Here is a 14,276-nt window from a genome sequence, read left to right as displayed (position 1 = left end):
TCATGACATTACTTGCACAGTATTATGAAGGTATACAATGGAGGTTTCCGAGACAAGAAACCTTATTAAAGATTTGGATTTAACTTTACAACCTCGTATTGTTCCACGGTATAAAACTTGGCTTCCTCTTGCTACACAACAGGTACTTGTTCATAATATATTGTTTCTTTCAAGGCTAAAAATCAGCCATTAAGTATAGTTTCAAAACAAATTCAGCATTATTGGAAAAAATAATAATAACATCTATTTTATTAGGTTTTATTCATATGCTAATTAATTTCATGGAATATATCATTTTCAGTTGAGACTCAGAAACCTTGTACAAATAATAGGATGTAATTTAAAAACCAATATACATAATGAAATATGTTGGTTTTATTATACTTTACATAGAACAAGTATGTCATCTCCTTTGTACACAAGTGATATTATTGACAACGTAAACCCAAAATGGTCAAGTCTTGAAGTACCAACTATACATGCCACCGGTTATTCTACTGCCAGTGGTGAGCTTTATAATACGTTAGTAATTTAGATATAATCATGTGTTTATTAATGTAACCAAATTTATGGTTTTATAATCAATGGTATTGTATACTTATTATTTTGTTACATTTCATACTTTGTAAAGTACATAAGAAGGATACTATACATTTTTCACAGAGGTTATCATAAGATTATGGAAAAGGACAACTATGGATAATGTATCGAATGATATGAATGTATTTACGTGGGGCATATCCTTTACTGGCCTAGCATATATTGGTCCAAAATTACCGAATTACTTAGAAACTATCTTGAAAGAAAATTCTCTAATCTTTCAATTTCATGGCGGTTACTTTACACCTGTGTATTGTTTTCTTGAAGCTCCGGAGTTAAAAAGGTACCTGCATATACAGGTCAACGCATCTGAAATAAGTGACAGCTATACTGCGAGTAAGCTTAGTAGTTTAAAAAATAAGATGCAGGCACTAAAACAACAGACAGAATCAGTGCAAACTCTCAGAATACGAATTGCTTCGGGAGATAACTTTCACACTCCAAAGTACTCACAGTCAGCGTTAAATAGACTATTTCAACCTCGTAAAGTTGATAGAGAGAAGCGAGCTAAGATAATAAAAATGCGTATGGAATTAGAAATGGCTAGGTTTCGAACAAAATTATTAGAACAAGAAAGAACAAGAAAAATGGGAGAACTAAGAGTATTGATTCAATTGCATTCTAGTATCATGGAAAAGAATCAAGACTATGGTATAATATTCTATGAGTTATTAATGTTGTACTATATATGTGTATATTACAATTTAAGCAAGATAAGTTTTAATAGGATACTTTTATTTGTATTGTAGGTTCAGATTTGATGGAAAGATATAGGGAATTGAATAAAGGCATGGAAAGATTACACGAATGGCGGCAGAATCAAATAGATACAAGAGAAACATATATTCAGTTGAGTAACCAACTTGCTCACAGAAGGAAACAATTAATTTCAGAACTAAGTTTAATATATCCAATTACTAAGGTGTGCATGGAATATTTAAAAACCTATTTTTTTTTTAAATATAATGTTGAAGAATAAGTTGTAATAGATACTTCAATCTATGTCCATACTTTTATCTATTAAAATTTAATTACAATTAATTTTATCATGTAGGATGGAAATGGAAAATTTAGAATACACGATGTACATCTACCCGATAGCGAGGATTTAGAATTGTCAAATGATACTGAAGTAGCCGTAGCATTGGGATTTGTTGCGCATACCACACAAATGATCGCTAATTTTCTTAATATACCTACTAGATATCCTATTATTCATTATGGATCACGTAGTAAAGTCATAGATCATATTAAAGAAAACTTACCTGACAATGAGAGGCAGTGGGTATTTTATTTTTATATACGTTTAATTTTTTCGATTAAATAAGAAATATCATATTTCCAGATTTCCACTATTTGCTCGCAGTAAAGATAAATTACAGTTTCGTTACGCTGTTTATTTACTGAATAAGAATATAGCTCAATTAAGATGGTACTGCGGCCTTCCAACAACAGATTTAAGGGCAACTCTTCCAAACTTAGCTACCTTGATAAACTTTAGGCCAAATCAATCAAAGTATGTAATGGCATCATTGTTCTAATTCAATACCAGCATCCTGTAAAATATTTCATAATCGTTGAACGTTTTGTTATAGCTTGGATAATTCAAAACGAACATATTCTACTTCATCTTTGGACATTGACATTGGCAATAGCAAACAAAACGTATCGCTAACACCACCCATACAAAAAATAATTTTCCAAAAATGCCATCGATCTTCGAGATCCATGAGTCAGTTGAAGGGTATAAAATCGTCGCTTGGTTCTTCTTTGGATCAAGGTTTAGATAAGCCAATACAGTCCCTTGTGTTAAGCAGTCAATCAAAACGGATTTGTAAGTCGGAAGAAAGTGCCATTGACAATAAAACTTTGGTACTGGCGAAAGACAGGTCGAGTAATAGTAGTAATGAAACTTTAAATAATGCTATTTTAAGTAATATGAGTAGCATTAATGTCGAACACGGCATTCCAGCGAACAATGAGATTGCAATAGAAAGTAATATTGAAATTATGATACCCACATCAGTTTCTAAGTCAACTCACGCTGCAGATAGTTTGGAGGGTTTTGAAAGTGTAAGAGATAGAAGCTCAAATTCTATAAGTAGTTGTGAAATGGCACTCAATAGTAGTCAAAATGGAGACGACAGTTCTAATGATAATAATGTAATTAAGAAAGATGCAACTGAAGAATTCGTTTCAGTTACTAATGAAGTTTTGAAAAATGTTAATGATGTTGTAGATAGTGCTCTGAAAAATGGAACGCATAGTGAAGATTACAAGTCCGAAAATATTTCGCAAGGTTGTAATAATCCTAGAATGACAAGTAGTGTAACAAATTATAATATTCATGAAAGTATTGCAATTGCTACTGAAACCTCGACACATAATCAGGAACTTTTTGCTAAGTCATGTTTATCATTAGACGACATAATATCGTGTACTTATGAAGAGAATGAACAGAAACAAAGAACAAGTTCCATTTGTAGTTACCCAGAAGAATATCTTACATCCAAAGATACCATCTTGCGAAAACGATACAACTCGGAATCGAAGTAAGTACTAAAAGGACAAATATTATGTACTATAGTAAGCATTTATGGTAAAATATAACAATTACGGAATAATTTACTGTTTTTTATATTATGTAGAAAAGATAGAATAGACCCGTTACAATCTAAAAATTGGTGCCATAATGATGTAAATAGGGAATCAGTGGTAAGTAAATAGTTAGTAAGTAAATCTACATGTAAATTTTGTTTATGTAATTATTATACTCTTTGTGGTTAGTACAACATTATTTTGTATGATTCCAGATGGCAACAGAACTCGTACGAGCAACACCGAAATTGGACTGTTACTCATATGATGAAACGAACAAATGTGACTTTCAAGCATCAAGCGAATACATAGATATCATTAAACGCAGTTCGGAAAACGTGTATGCGCGCACTGAAGCTTTAGCCAACAAACAAACTAGTTTTAAAGTTATGAAGCCACGATTGTAATATTTACATTCTAGAATATAATACGACGCTGTTATTGCTCTAATAGTTGATACTTAAATGCACCAGACCCCACAAAAATTCAATACATATTTCGGATAGGAATTAGAATATTTATTGTGTTACGGAAATGAAGCCTAAAATAAAGAAGAAAAAACAGGAACATCAAACGAAAAGAAAGATAGAAAATAAAGTAATTATTACTGACTATATGTTGCACATATTTGTTATAAATTTATGTTGTACTTTGTTCATTTTCATATTCTATGACTAATAGAAAGAAAAATTTAATACGGTATGTTACATATTTCAAGTAAAATTGTGTTATGTACAATGTAAAGTATGCGTATGTACATAAGTTTTTCTCATATGCATGTGTGCGCGCGGGCGCGTGTCTAATGTATGGTGGGTCGTACAATTATCACTAATAGTGCTTTTTATTAATCAAAAATTTCATAAGTCTATTATTTGAACTATTTACTGTAAGATAGAATTTCATAATAATGATTACTAACTACAAGTATGATTACTACTATATAAAGATCACCATATATGTTTATATATTTTTAATTGTAATGTTTAGTCACCATATAAAATTGGTATTATTTATGTTTCTGTAAACAAACAATACGATTAAGTTGACTTAATAGATGTATAATTCTAAACAACGTATTTACTTTCATTGCTGTTTCAAAATTTGAATTTTAACACTTTAACGTCCGCACGTGCGACAGAAAATCTTTTGTCTGCCACCGGCATTTGTCAAATAGCTTTGCTCGCAACATCAACGTATCCGATGTCATCGGACGGCATAGTGTTAAAATACAGTTATTATATTTTTATTATTAACAAGTGCTAAAATGTGCGTAAACTATTAATGGGAGGACCAACCAAAATATTAATCCAATTATTATTTATCGAGATAATTCTCTACGGAATTGTAATAAATTAGAATAAAAGAGAATATTAACTATCGCTAACAAGAAATAAAATACCCATCTTGTGTGCAATTCTGTAATACAATACTATAGTATAGAAAGGCATAAAAATATAAAATATTACCTTCTGTACATTGTAGAGTCCGTTTGGAAATAAGAAATATATTCAGGGTATTCAGAGCTAGGGGTGGCCTATGCTTATAGAGTTATACAATGGTCTATAGGAGCCCTAACTCAGCTAACACAACATAGGGATGGAAGAATTAACAAATCTACAATGTTATGCACAGACCTTATTTGATACATCTAGAGAATATTATGTTAAACAAGCCCTATAATTTCATGGACAATCTCTATTTCGGAAAAACATGATATACACAAAAATGATTTTTTACTTAACAAATTGGTAATGAAACAGTGTATTTATATTTCGTAATTTAGCAGTATAGGGAAATACTTAAAAGTAAGAGAATGCCGCCATTGCTTTTGCAATTATTAAAATCTTTTTTATTTCTGTTGCATTTCCGATGATACTCAATAGAATTTATGGTATTTCTAACGTTCTAGTGTTTTAAAAAACTATACAATGTGGTATCTTATTTGTAATAATACAAACAAAAATATTTTACTATGTCTTATGTGATGTATAGCAATAATTTCTTAACTTTACTACATTAATATATTTATAGTATTTATATACAAAAACAAATATCAAATGGTTACTGAATATGTTAAAAATAAAATTATATGTATGATGTACACACATAAAAATATTCACTTTGAAGTCTCATCGATACCAGTCAGTTTTGCACTTACATCCCATAAGCGCAGTGCTGTGTCAGAATCTAGTTTCTTTTTCGAAATGTAGGGTTTACAATCACGGTAAATGTTACCGCTTTGTTCAGACAAGAAAGGTTCTATTGCGCAATGTAACACAGTCTGTGCACCCTGAAAATTAGATATAAAAGAAAATATAATAACAGTACTTATTATAAGAATTGTTGTATGCTAGGTGGAAAGCGTATAGTATAGTTGTAAACTAGTCACCAGAGTAGTGACATTAATTGATTCTGTAACCTCTTGGGCAGTTTGAATTTAATAAGAATTGAATCAGACTTGATGTACTTCAAACACTTTTAAAAGTAAAATCTTGAATCTTTTATCTATGTTTCCTCACATTTCAGTTATTCTTATTGTTTTAACATTAATATATGATTAGAATGTAACTAATCTTACAACTGCACTATATTATTTCTACTGAGTACAAATACTAAGAAATACCTGGTTTGCAGTACGCAAAAACAATAAAGCAACAGGTAAAAAGATAATGTAATGGAACCAACTTCTTTTCACATTTCTAAATAGCCCTGTATAAATAAAACCAGGACAAACCATATATACATTCACACCACTATTCTCAGTCCTTTTGGCAAGTTCAATACCAAAATAGGTATTTGCTAACTTTGAATTGCTGTAAGCAGGATTCATGTGTCCATCAACTGCCAAATTTTTTTCTCCGTTTAAATTTGAAAAGTCTATTATCCCAGATTCAAACATCTTGGATGTCACAATTACAATCCTATTGTGAATAAATTTCTATGAATAAAGAATAAATTTTATTTGCAATAATTACAATTTATGACAAACCTGCTCGGTGCACTCTGTTTCAAGTGTTCCAACAGTAAATTTGTGAGCAAAAAATGACCTAAATGATTTACACCGAAATGAACTTCAAATCCATCTTCGGTTAAAGCATGTTTCTTAACAGGAACATATACTCCAGCATTATTAATTAATACATGAATCTGTGTAAAATTTTTCATCACTTCCATAGCAAACTCTTTAATTGATGTGAGTGATGCTAAATTCAGTTGCATAGGTACCTGTAAAAGTAATATTGTATTTATTTGTGCACTTAGACGTCTTATTGATACATCATAGTTAATGAAGCAATATCAAGTTTATTTACCAATTCTCCTGTAGATATTTTAGAACGTATATCAGTCACAGTGTCTTGAGCACTTTGTAAATTTCTACAAGCTATAATAACTGTAGCTTTCCTTTGTGCTAATTCCTTTACAGTTTCTTTACCGATACCGGAATTGGCACCTGTCACAATAAATACACGGCCATGCAAACTATCCATATTCTTGCATTTTCCCCATGAACGTTCGCGACATTTCCGAAGTAATCCAATAAATAATACTACTGGCAAAATGAAGTAATACCATGAAACTGCCATATCTGTTCGTCAGCTATCTATGTCATGCGAATTTGCACCTTAAGTATGCAAATTTAAAAATATTTGCATACAATGACTCGTTGAAATGAAGACACTGTTAATGCACATTCATGTTTGGTTGCTGTTTATACAGAAACGAATGATTTAGAAAACTTCAAATACTTTCTCCTTCTTGAAGCTAACCTTCTCTATAATATGCTATATTCGATATTTATGCCTTACAATTTTTCGGTAGATCTGTAATATTGGAATATAATAACACCAAAATATTCTGTTTTATTCTACTTTGTTATGTCACAATTTAACAATTTTGTGGTGTCGTTTTCAACATTAAGGGAAACTACATCTTCATCTCTGCACTTTCGAGAGAAAAAGATAAAAGACTTTCAATATGACGTTGAAGTATTACGAAGAAAGTCATAACACACTGTTCTCTGCTATAATACTTTAAAATGTAATTTGCAAACACTTTTATATAGACAGTTCCCTATGTAAATAGTCAATACATTCCCGCTATGGTTACGTTTTCCCATACACCACCATACACATTGAAAGTTCATCATCATCCCCTCTATTTACTTAGAAGAGGGTTTCCAGTGGAAACTTTCCACCGGTTACAATTTCGTATTGAGTACTATCCCACACTCTAAAGTATATAGATGGTTAAAAATATATATTTTATGTAATTGTAAAATCAACCAATAATTAAAGTATTCATATTTCTAATTTTAAAGATACTAGTGGAACATGAACATACTGTCCATTACTTTATTATTTCATTGCTCGCAATAAATAAAATTATTGGAAATAAATGATGTGTAAATAAATAATTTATAAATTGTAGGCACAGAGCAGCGTAGAGTCAGTGCGTGTTTGCCGATTCGCTACAAAATGGTAAGGGGGTTCTACAGCCCCTAAGCGAGCGACAAAAAATTACATTGAATGTTAAGTCTGTCTATATTAGTTTATATCTTGTTTGTGGCATTACCAGGCATTACGTTTTGATCAGTTTTGATCTGTGTAAATTTGACATATACAAATTTCTAATAAAATACTTCTAAAAGAATACTGTTAAAGTTATCTAATTAATTGAACCGTAAAAGCATGTACAGTAGAAATATATTTTAACATAAGTTACAAATTTTAAATACAAAACGTGAGGAACTAATTTATTTAACATGCAATTTGCGTGTACGGTGCTCACTGACAGAGTTTAAATATTTTGACAAAATAGTAATAATAATGATGTTACATAAAGAATAGTATTACCGGTTATATTAAAAAAGGTAGTTATATATAATTCTGACGGTTATAAGAATTATGGCGGATCGTCTAACACAATTGCAGGATACTATAAATCAAGTAATATACATTTTTATTCTTGTTTTGAACGCATTAACGAGTGTGATTATTAATTATATGTATTATTCCAGCAGGCAGAACATTTCTGTAACAGTGTAGGTATTCTACAACAATATTCCACACCTAGTAAGTTTCCTGGCTTTGATCGTGTTGGAACACCACAGCCACATCAACCTCAAGAAGGTACTTTTATTTCATACTTATTGCATAAGTTTCAAATTTTATTTTACCAATTTTATTATTGTTTTTACATAAAAGTATCTTTGAATTCTAGATTATGCAGCTTTGTTTGCAACTTTAATAGCAAGATGTGCAAAGGATATAGATACCTTGATAGAAAGTTTGCCAAGTGAAGAATCATCGCAAGAGTTACAGGTTGCAAGCCTCAGTCATCTTGAACAAGAGAACCAAGAAGCTGGTGAACAATTGGAAGAAGTTGTAAAACAAGGAGAAGCCCTTTTACAAAGGATTCAAGCTGCCCTACAGGATATTGCTCAGAGTCAATTAGATATGCAAGATCCAGCTTCTACATCAGTAGTTAATATTAATCTTAATACTACTATGACTTTTAAACAAGAGAGTATTAATTCTGTAAATACAGTACCCTCAAATAATGTGCACCAATTGTCTGATCCTTCACCAAGTTCTATAAATCAGTGATATATTTCTGTAATGCTTAATACTATCTTCAGAATGTTTTAACAAAATTGATTTCATTGAGCATGTACATATAACATTAAAGCATTTAAACATTTGAATAAAATTAAGAAATAAAATATTTTGTACTTTAATGGAAATAATACATATGTATTGTCAATTGTACTGAAAATGGTTTAATACATAAGTTAAAGTTCTATTAAATTTAAGAAATGATACATGGTTTTTATAATTTTATACTATCTTTTAAGTACTTTTATGAATGTATCTCGTGGTATAGAAATTTTTCCGATCATTTTCATTCTCTTTTTCCCCTCTGCCTGTTTTGCCAATAATTTCTTTCTTCTTGAGACATCACCACCATACTAAAACAGAAGAGATGATAATAAGCATTTACAAGTAACCTGTAACAGAAGAATACTTACCAATTTTGCAGTCACATCTTTTCTAAATGGTTTTATTACTTCCCTTGCAAGAACTTTTTCTCCAACCATAGCTTGAATCACTATCTCGTACAATTGACGTGGAATAATTTCTTTTAATTTTTCACATAATTGTTTGCCTGTTGCATTAGCTTTAGTATTATGTACAATAGTACTTATCTCTTCCACTTTGGTACCATTTAAAGCAATATCTAACTGTAAAGTATAAATTACTCATATAATAAAAATATAACTACTGAGACAATTAATGTAGTCACTTGTATATACTTTGACTATATTTGAAGGTTCATAATCATGTTCCTCGTAATCAAAACTAGCATATCCTGAGGTTAGACATTTTAACGAATCATGGAAGTCAACGATAATTTCATTTAATGGTAATATAAATCGCATCATTATTCTGCCAGTTCCAATGGATGTCGTTGATTGTTCTATTCCTCGTTTCTCACGGCATAAAGATATTATTTCGCCTATGTATTCTTCTGTTTATGTAATTAAAATTTAGTCTCTATGTAATTACAAACTGTACTTACATTAATTAAAATTTAACTATTGAGTATACCTGGTGTTATAATGGTTCCCAATACTAAAGGTTCATAGTATTTTGTCACAATTTGTACATGAGGAAAATGTGTTGGATTGTTAAATGTAATTAAATTGCTACCATACTTTTTAATATTTTTGGCACCAAATATTTCTGCTTTATATGTTACATTAGGTATTGTAGTGATTGGTTGAGCACCGAATTCTTGCTCCAGACGTTGCATAAAAACTTCCATATGCAATAGACCTAAGAATCCAATTCTCCAGCCTTGTCCAAGAGCTACACTGAAGTAGAAGCTTACAAGACATTTTTGTTCTTATGTAATTAATCAACTTAATAAGAACATTGTAAAGCACACCTGGAATCTTTTGCGACAGATACAGCACTGTCATTTAATGTCAATTTTTCAATAGCAGTTTTCATTGACTCAAATTGTGACTGATCAACAGGATATACTCCTGAAAAAACCATTGGCTTTGGTGTTTTAAATTTGAGAAGAAGCTCTACAGGCTGATTTTTTAAATGCAATGTATCACCTATAAATGCTTCTTGGGAAGATCTCATATTACATGCAATACATCCTATTTGACCTGCAAATCTAATTAATCAAAAATATTCATAGCTTGTTTTTTTTTAAATCAATTTTATATACAGGGTGTTCATGCGAACAGTGTACAGTCCATTATTTACTAAACTACTTGAATTATAAGAAAAGTGTTTACATAAAATTGAATGGCACCAGGAGATTACTTAACGGGTTATGGCGAATTTTTATTAACATTATTATTTTAAGAGATATAAAGGTCAAGTTTGGTTTTTTAAATAGAATTATATATTTTTTTTTAAATCACTTGATAGTGCGTTTGAAGACAAATTCATTAACCCTTAATGTTTATGCGGGAACGCTGTATATAATTTTATTTAAAAAATAGAAATTAGCACTTACAATCTGTTTACAGATTCTTCATCAGGCCTTAGTAGTGAAAGAGTTTTAATATCATAAGACTTTTTGGTGTGTGTCGAAGTGATTTGTTGTCCTACTGATAATGATCCTTCTGTGATATATACCAAGGAAATAGCTCCTTTATATTTATTATACCAGCTGTCAAATGTTAAAGCTCTAAATGGTTTATTTCTAAATACATTAGGTGGTGGAAGTCTTTCAACAACAGCATCCAGAACATTATGCACACCAGTACCTAACTTTGCAGATATTTTTAATACATCTTCTTCTTTTATGTCAAATAATGTTTCTAGTTGTTTGATCACTCTATTAGGATTGGCATGTTTTAGATCTATTTTATTAATTACTGGTATTATAGTCAACTTCTGTTTAATAGCTAAATAATAATTAGCTACTGTTTGCGCTTGTACCCCATCGTTTGCATCAACCACTAGGATGACACCTTGACAAGGAACTAAAGAACGATAAACTTCAGCTGAGAAATCTACATGACCAGGTGTGTCTATTAAATTAAGAAGGTATTTAGTTCCTTTGTATGTATAATCAAGAGAAGCTGTTTGTGCTTTAACTGTAATCCCACGATCCTTTTCAACTTGCAAGCTGTCTAATATTTGTTTCCCAGAATTTAGTTTTACTGCTCCTGTCAGTTCTAAAAGTCTGTCAGCAAGAGTACTCTTGCCATGATCAACATGTGCTATTATACTGAAGTTGCGTATATTTTCTATAGGTGTCTCATATTCCTTAAAATCTTCTAAATTTGTAGAATAATATTTCCAGCTATGATACACATGTTTTCTAAAAGTATATACATTATCTTTAATAAGCGTATTTAAAATTAAAATTAAAATAAGTGACACTGACCTTTCAAACGCAGATGCATATATTTGTACAAAGTTATAATTCTTTTGAGTAGACCATATAGAGTAAATACTTTTGCTTATTTTCATAGTGAGATAATAACCGGTATTTCTTATTCGTTTTTGCAATTTAAATTATAAATATTACTCACTCCCGGTAAGATTTGTTCATCTCACTTGTTTATTTGAAATTATTTGACATAACTTGATCTTACAAAAACGTCACAAAAAATGAATAAAATCCTATAATAAATTCTGAAATTTTACAATTGTATACAGAATAAATTCATATTACATGTGTCTTTGTTGGTTATTTACAATATTATGGTTAGAGGTTAGAGGCGAGTAGAATATGTATGTACTTACATACATAGTACAGTGATATATAGTAGACGCTCGATAATTGATCATCTCGGGGATGTAGTGGTTTGCAAGTTAAATAGGTTAAATGCAACACAGATGCATACAAGGCCTGGAAATAGGAGACTCGTGAGCATCAGGAGCAATCAGGAGCACCAGTAGCACTAATCTATATAATCTATATACTATAGTGAAGTATAGTGTATAGATCAGTGCTCGTGAGGCTCACGAGCAAAGTCGGCTTCCGCTAGGGGAAAAAGTGGTGAAGGGGAAGGCTTCCCGCCACTTGATAAATTTATTTCAAATACTGAAATAAATGTTACATCGAATGTTAATTTCGCATAAATTTCAATAATTCCCAATACCAAGTGGTAGGAGGCTCTTTTTCTACGTTACTTTTTCCCCTAGCAGAAGCCGACTTTGCTCACGACGGTACTTAAATAGAAAAGAAGTCAGTTGCAAACAGTCTGAAATTCTGAAATGGTCTGAACAGTCGATGATTCGTATTATCTTCACGTTGATGAAAACGTGAATATTTGGATGTTTTTGTGTATATACAAAACTCTTAAATTTCACGTGTAAAAGGTTTAAATTTATATCAATTTTGTTAATATTTAAGAAACACGCAGTATGTCTATGAAACAATTTGGTCAGGTAACAATTCACATTGTATTGAAAAATAAATTTATCAAAAAGCTAACCAAAAAAAGAACCATATAAATTCTTGTTTCAAAAATATATTTATACAGTCATTCGGTTTATAACAAAATAATTTAATTTATAAAAAGTTTACTAGATTGTTAACTATATATTGTTACGATGTATGTTTAAGAACTATGTGAAAGCAATTAATAAGAATGACAAATTTTAGAGATTGTATTATATACCAAAAATAACGCGATGGTCAAAAGGTATTGGTGCTGAATTGCCAGAAGAATATAAAAAATTTTGGAGAGAATGGAAATTACAAGTACCAACAGCTGTGCACTACATAAAACAAGAAGGCTCGTATGTTAGAGATGAAGAAACAGGAGTCGTGTAAGTGGTTTACAGTTAAATCAGACTTAAAACTGCCATTTTATTGGTTTATAATTTTCCTTCACACAATGTAATCTATCTAAAACTTTCTAATTTACGACCTACTGTAATTTAATACAATGTATATAAAGTTTATAAATATGACTGAAATTCATGGTTCAAAATATCTAAAAAATTGTAATATATTCGAAGGATGGATATTGGCAAAATATTGGTAAATACATATTGATATACCAATAGTTTTTATGTACTGATATGTTATTGTACCAATATTTTTGTATATGTACAGATATGGTAAAAGCAAAAATATTTATTAATTGCTATAAATATCTAGGCGTCCAGTTCAGAATGTACCACTCCCATTGTTGTATCCCAAGGAAATAAATGGTGGTATATGGGGTGGTGAAACAGTGGTACAAGGTTTTCGAAAGAAAGGTAAATACTATCGTAGAAGCCCACATTTCTGGTTTCCTGGGCTTAAGAAGTCCGTATTGTACAGTGAAGTTCTGGATACATATATGAGGGTTGTGGTCACCAATAGGACTATTAATTTAATTCATGAACACTATGGATTTGATCATTATTTATTAAAGGTACTGATCATTATTTATTAATATACTGACTATAAAACATTTTTATATACTATTCCTTAAGCTTTACAAACTTCAATTACTTGTAGACTCCAGCCTGTGACTTAAGATCTGAGCTTGCACTTAAGATAAAACGTCGGATACTTTTAGCGTTACTTGATAAAACTTTATATCCAAATGATCCTGCTAAAGGAGAAGAAATTTTTGCCAAATACAAGGAGTATTTAACAGCGGTAATAAGCGATTTTGTAATACTATATAAGATACATTCATAAAACAATAACTAGTGTCTTGTTTGTGTATTTTTTTTAGTATACGCGAGAGGAAATTGAATGGTATGGTTTAACATATAAAGAAGCATGCATCAAGTGGATAAATCTGAAAAATCCGGAAAAAGAGTTGCAACCCTTGAAAATACAATATAGGTCTGAATTAATTGATAGACTAGAACAGAATAAAATTGCAGACGCTGCAGCAACTTCATCATCAGAGGAGTATGAAACAATATGTCAATGTTTTATTCAAAACCATAGAGTTTGCAATAAAGTATATTGAAAAATTATTTTTGCAGGTCTTCGTCCTGGATGTCAAAATTGAATCCATTTGGCAAGAGTTACAAAACAAAATAAAAGATAAATATTGTGGTTCTGTATTATAAATAAGGAAAGTAAATTGTATA

At 30.6% G+C, this 14,276-nt stretch overlaps 5 protein-coding genes across 5 annotated transcripts; 3 read left to right on the top strand and 2 right to left on the bottom strand.

The window, feature by feature from the left end:
• The first annotated feature begins 37 nt into the window (after positions 1-37).
• On the top strand, positions 38-3,672 carry LOC107185268 (UV radiation resistance associated protein). The gene is made up of 9 exons (XM_015572929.1): positions 38-142; positions 302-506; positions 664-1,251; positions 1,350-1,522; positions 1,655-1,881; positions 1,946-2,116; positions 2,196-3,152; positions 3,249-3,315; positions 3,414-3,672. The coding sequence occupies exons 1-9, from the start codon at positions 38-40 to the stop codon at positions 3,603-3,605; spliced, it is 2,685 nt and encodes an 894-aa protein (XP_015428415.1). The 3' UTR covers positions 3,606-3,672.
• Positions 3,673-5,266: 1,594 nt separating this feature from the next.
• Positions 5,267-6,796, bottom strand: LOC107185290 (retinol dehydrogenase 11-like). The gene is made up of 4 exons (XM_015572952.1): positions 6,510-6,796; positions 6,188-6,423; positions 5,822-6,119; positions 5,267-5,488 (listed from the first exon to the last, which is right to left on the bottom strand). The coding sequence occupies exons 1-4, from the start codon at positions 6,780-6,782 to the stop codon at positions 5,315-5,317; spliced, it is 981 nt and encodes a 326-aa protein (XP_015428438.1). The 5' UTR covers positions 6,783-6,796; the 3' UTR covers positions 5,267-5,314.
• A 1,129-nt stretch (positions 6,797-7,925) lies between these two features.
• LOC107185351 (mediator of RNA polymerase II transcription subunit 21) lies at positions 7,926-8,804 on the top strand. Its single transcript, XM_015573019.1, has 3 exons — positions 7,926-8,144; positions 8,216-8,327; positions 8,419-8,804. The coding sequence occupies exons 1-3, from the start codon at positions 8,103-8,105 to the stop codon at positions 8,802-8,804; spliced, it is 540 nt and encodes a 179-aa protein (XP_015428505.1). The 5' UTR covers positions 7,926-8,102.
• A 221-nt stretch (positions 8,805-9,025) lies between these two features.
• LOC107185254 (translation factor Guf1, mitochondrial) lies at positions 9,026-11,723 on the bottom strand. Its single transcript, XM_015572904.1, has 7 exons — positions 11,614-11,723; positions 10,735-11,547; positions 10,147-10,386; positions 9,807-10,072; positions 9,512-9,726; positions 9,227-9,439; positions 9,026-9,166 (listed from the first exon to the last, which is right to left on the bottom strand). Exons 1-7 carry the CDS (start codon positions 11,697-11,699, stop codon positions 9,041-9,043), a joined length of 1,959 nt encoding a protein of 652 aa, XP_015428390.1. The 5' UTR covers positions 11,700-11,723; the 3' UTR covers positions 9,026-9,040.
• Positions 11,724-12,542: 819 nt separating this feature from the next.
• Positions 12,543-14,248, top strand: LOC107195007 (39S ribosomal protein L28, mitochondrial). Its single transcript, XM_015584755.1, has 6 exons — positions 12,543-12,623; positions 12,841-13,007; positions 13,342-13,600; positions 13,687-13,830; positions 13,910-14,091; positions 14,169-14,248. The coding sequence occupies exons 1-6, from the start codon at positions 12,600-12,602 to the stop codon at positions 14,224-14,226; spliced, it is 834 nt and encodes a 277-aa protein (XP_015440241.1). The 5' UTR covers positions 12,543-12,599; the 3' UTR covers positions 14,227-14,248.
• The last annotated feature ends 28 nt before the right edge of the window (positions 14,249-14,276 follow it).

This window comes from Dufourea novaeangliae, unplaced genomic scaffold, assembly GCF_001272555.1.
Source record: "Dufourea novaeangliae isolate 0120121106 unplaced genomic scaffold, ASM127255v1 scaffold18, whole genome shotgun sequence".
Taxonomy (NCBI): Eukaryota; Metazoa; Arthropoda; class Insecta; order Hymenoptera; family Halictidae; genus Dufourea; species Dufourea novaeangliae.
Note: the sequence above shows the minus strand (reverse complement) of the source record. Positions and strands in the feature narration are given on the sequence as shown.

Coding starts and splice junctions, on each gene's coding strand:
- LOC107185268 (XM_015572929.1), top strand. CDS start 38: ATGGAGGTTTCCGAGACAAGAAACCTTATTAAAGATTTGGATTTAACT. Junction 1,882..1,945: donor TTACCTGACAATGAGAGGCA/GTGGGTATTTTA, acceptor TCATATTTCCAG/ATTTCCACTATTTGCTCGCA. Junction 2,117..2,195: donor TTTAGGCCAAATCAATCAAA/GTATGTAATGGC, acceptor GTTTTGTTATAG/CTTGGATAATTCAAAACGAA.
- LOC107185290 (XM_015572952.1), bottom strand. CDS start 6,782: ATGGCAGTTTCATGGTATTACTTCATTTTGCCAGTAGTATTATTTATT. Junction 6,120..6,187: donor AAACAGAGTGCACCGAGCAG/GTTTGTCATAAA, acceptor TATTCACAATAG/GATTGTAATTGTGACATCCA. Junction 5,489..5,821: donor TTTTGCGTACTGCAAACCAG/GTATTTCTTAGT, acceptor TCTAATTTTCAG/GGTGCACAGACTGTGTTACA.
- LOC107185351 (XM_015573019.1), top strand. CDS start 8,103: ATGGCGGATCGTCTAACACAATTGCAGGATACTATAAATCAA. Junction 8,145..8,215: donor TGCAGGATACTATAAATCAA/GTAATATACATT, acceptor GTATTATTCCAG/CAGGCAGAACATTTCTGTAA. Junction 8,328..8,418: donor GCCACATCAACCTCAAGAAG/GTACTTTTATTT, acceptor TTTGAATTCTAG/ATTATGCAGCTTTGTTTGCA.
- LOC107185254 (XM_015572904.1), bottom strand. CDS start 11,699: ATGAAAATAAGCAAAAGTATTTACTCTATATGGTCTACTCAAAAGAAT. Junction 9,440..9,511: donor AACCTTCAAATATAGTCAAA/GTATATACAAGT, acceptor TATACTTTACAG/TTAGATATTGCTTTAAATGG. Junction 9,167..9,226: donor AAGATGTGACTGCAAAATTG/GTAAGTATTCTT, acceptor CTTCTGTTTTAG/TATGGTGGTGATGTCTCAAG.
- LOC107195007 (XM_015584755.1), top strand. CDS start 12,600: ATGTCTATGAAACAATTTGGTCAG. Junction 13,008..13,341: donor GATGAAGAAACAGGAGTCGT/GTAAGTGGTTTA, acceptor ATAAATATCTAG/GCGTCCAGTTCAGAATGTAC. Junction 14,092..14,168: donor GCAACTTCATCATCAGAGGA/GTATGAAACAAT, acceptor TTATTTTTGCAG/GTCTTCGTCCTGGATGTCAA.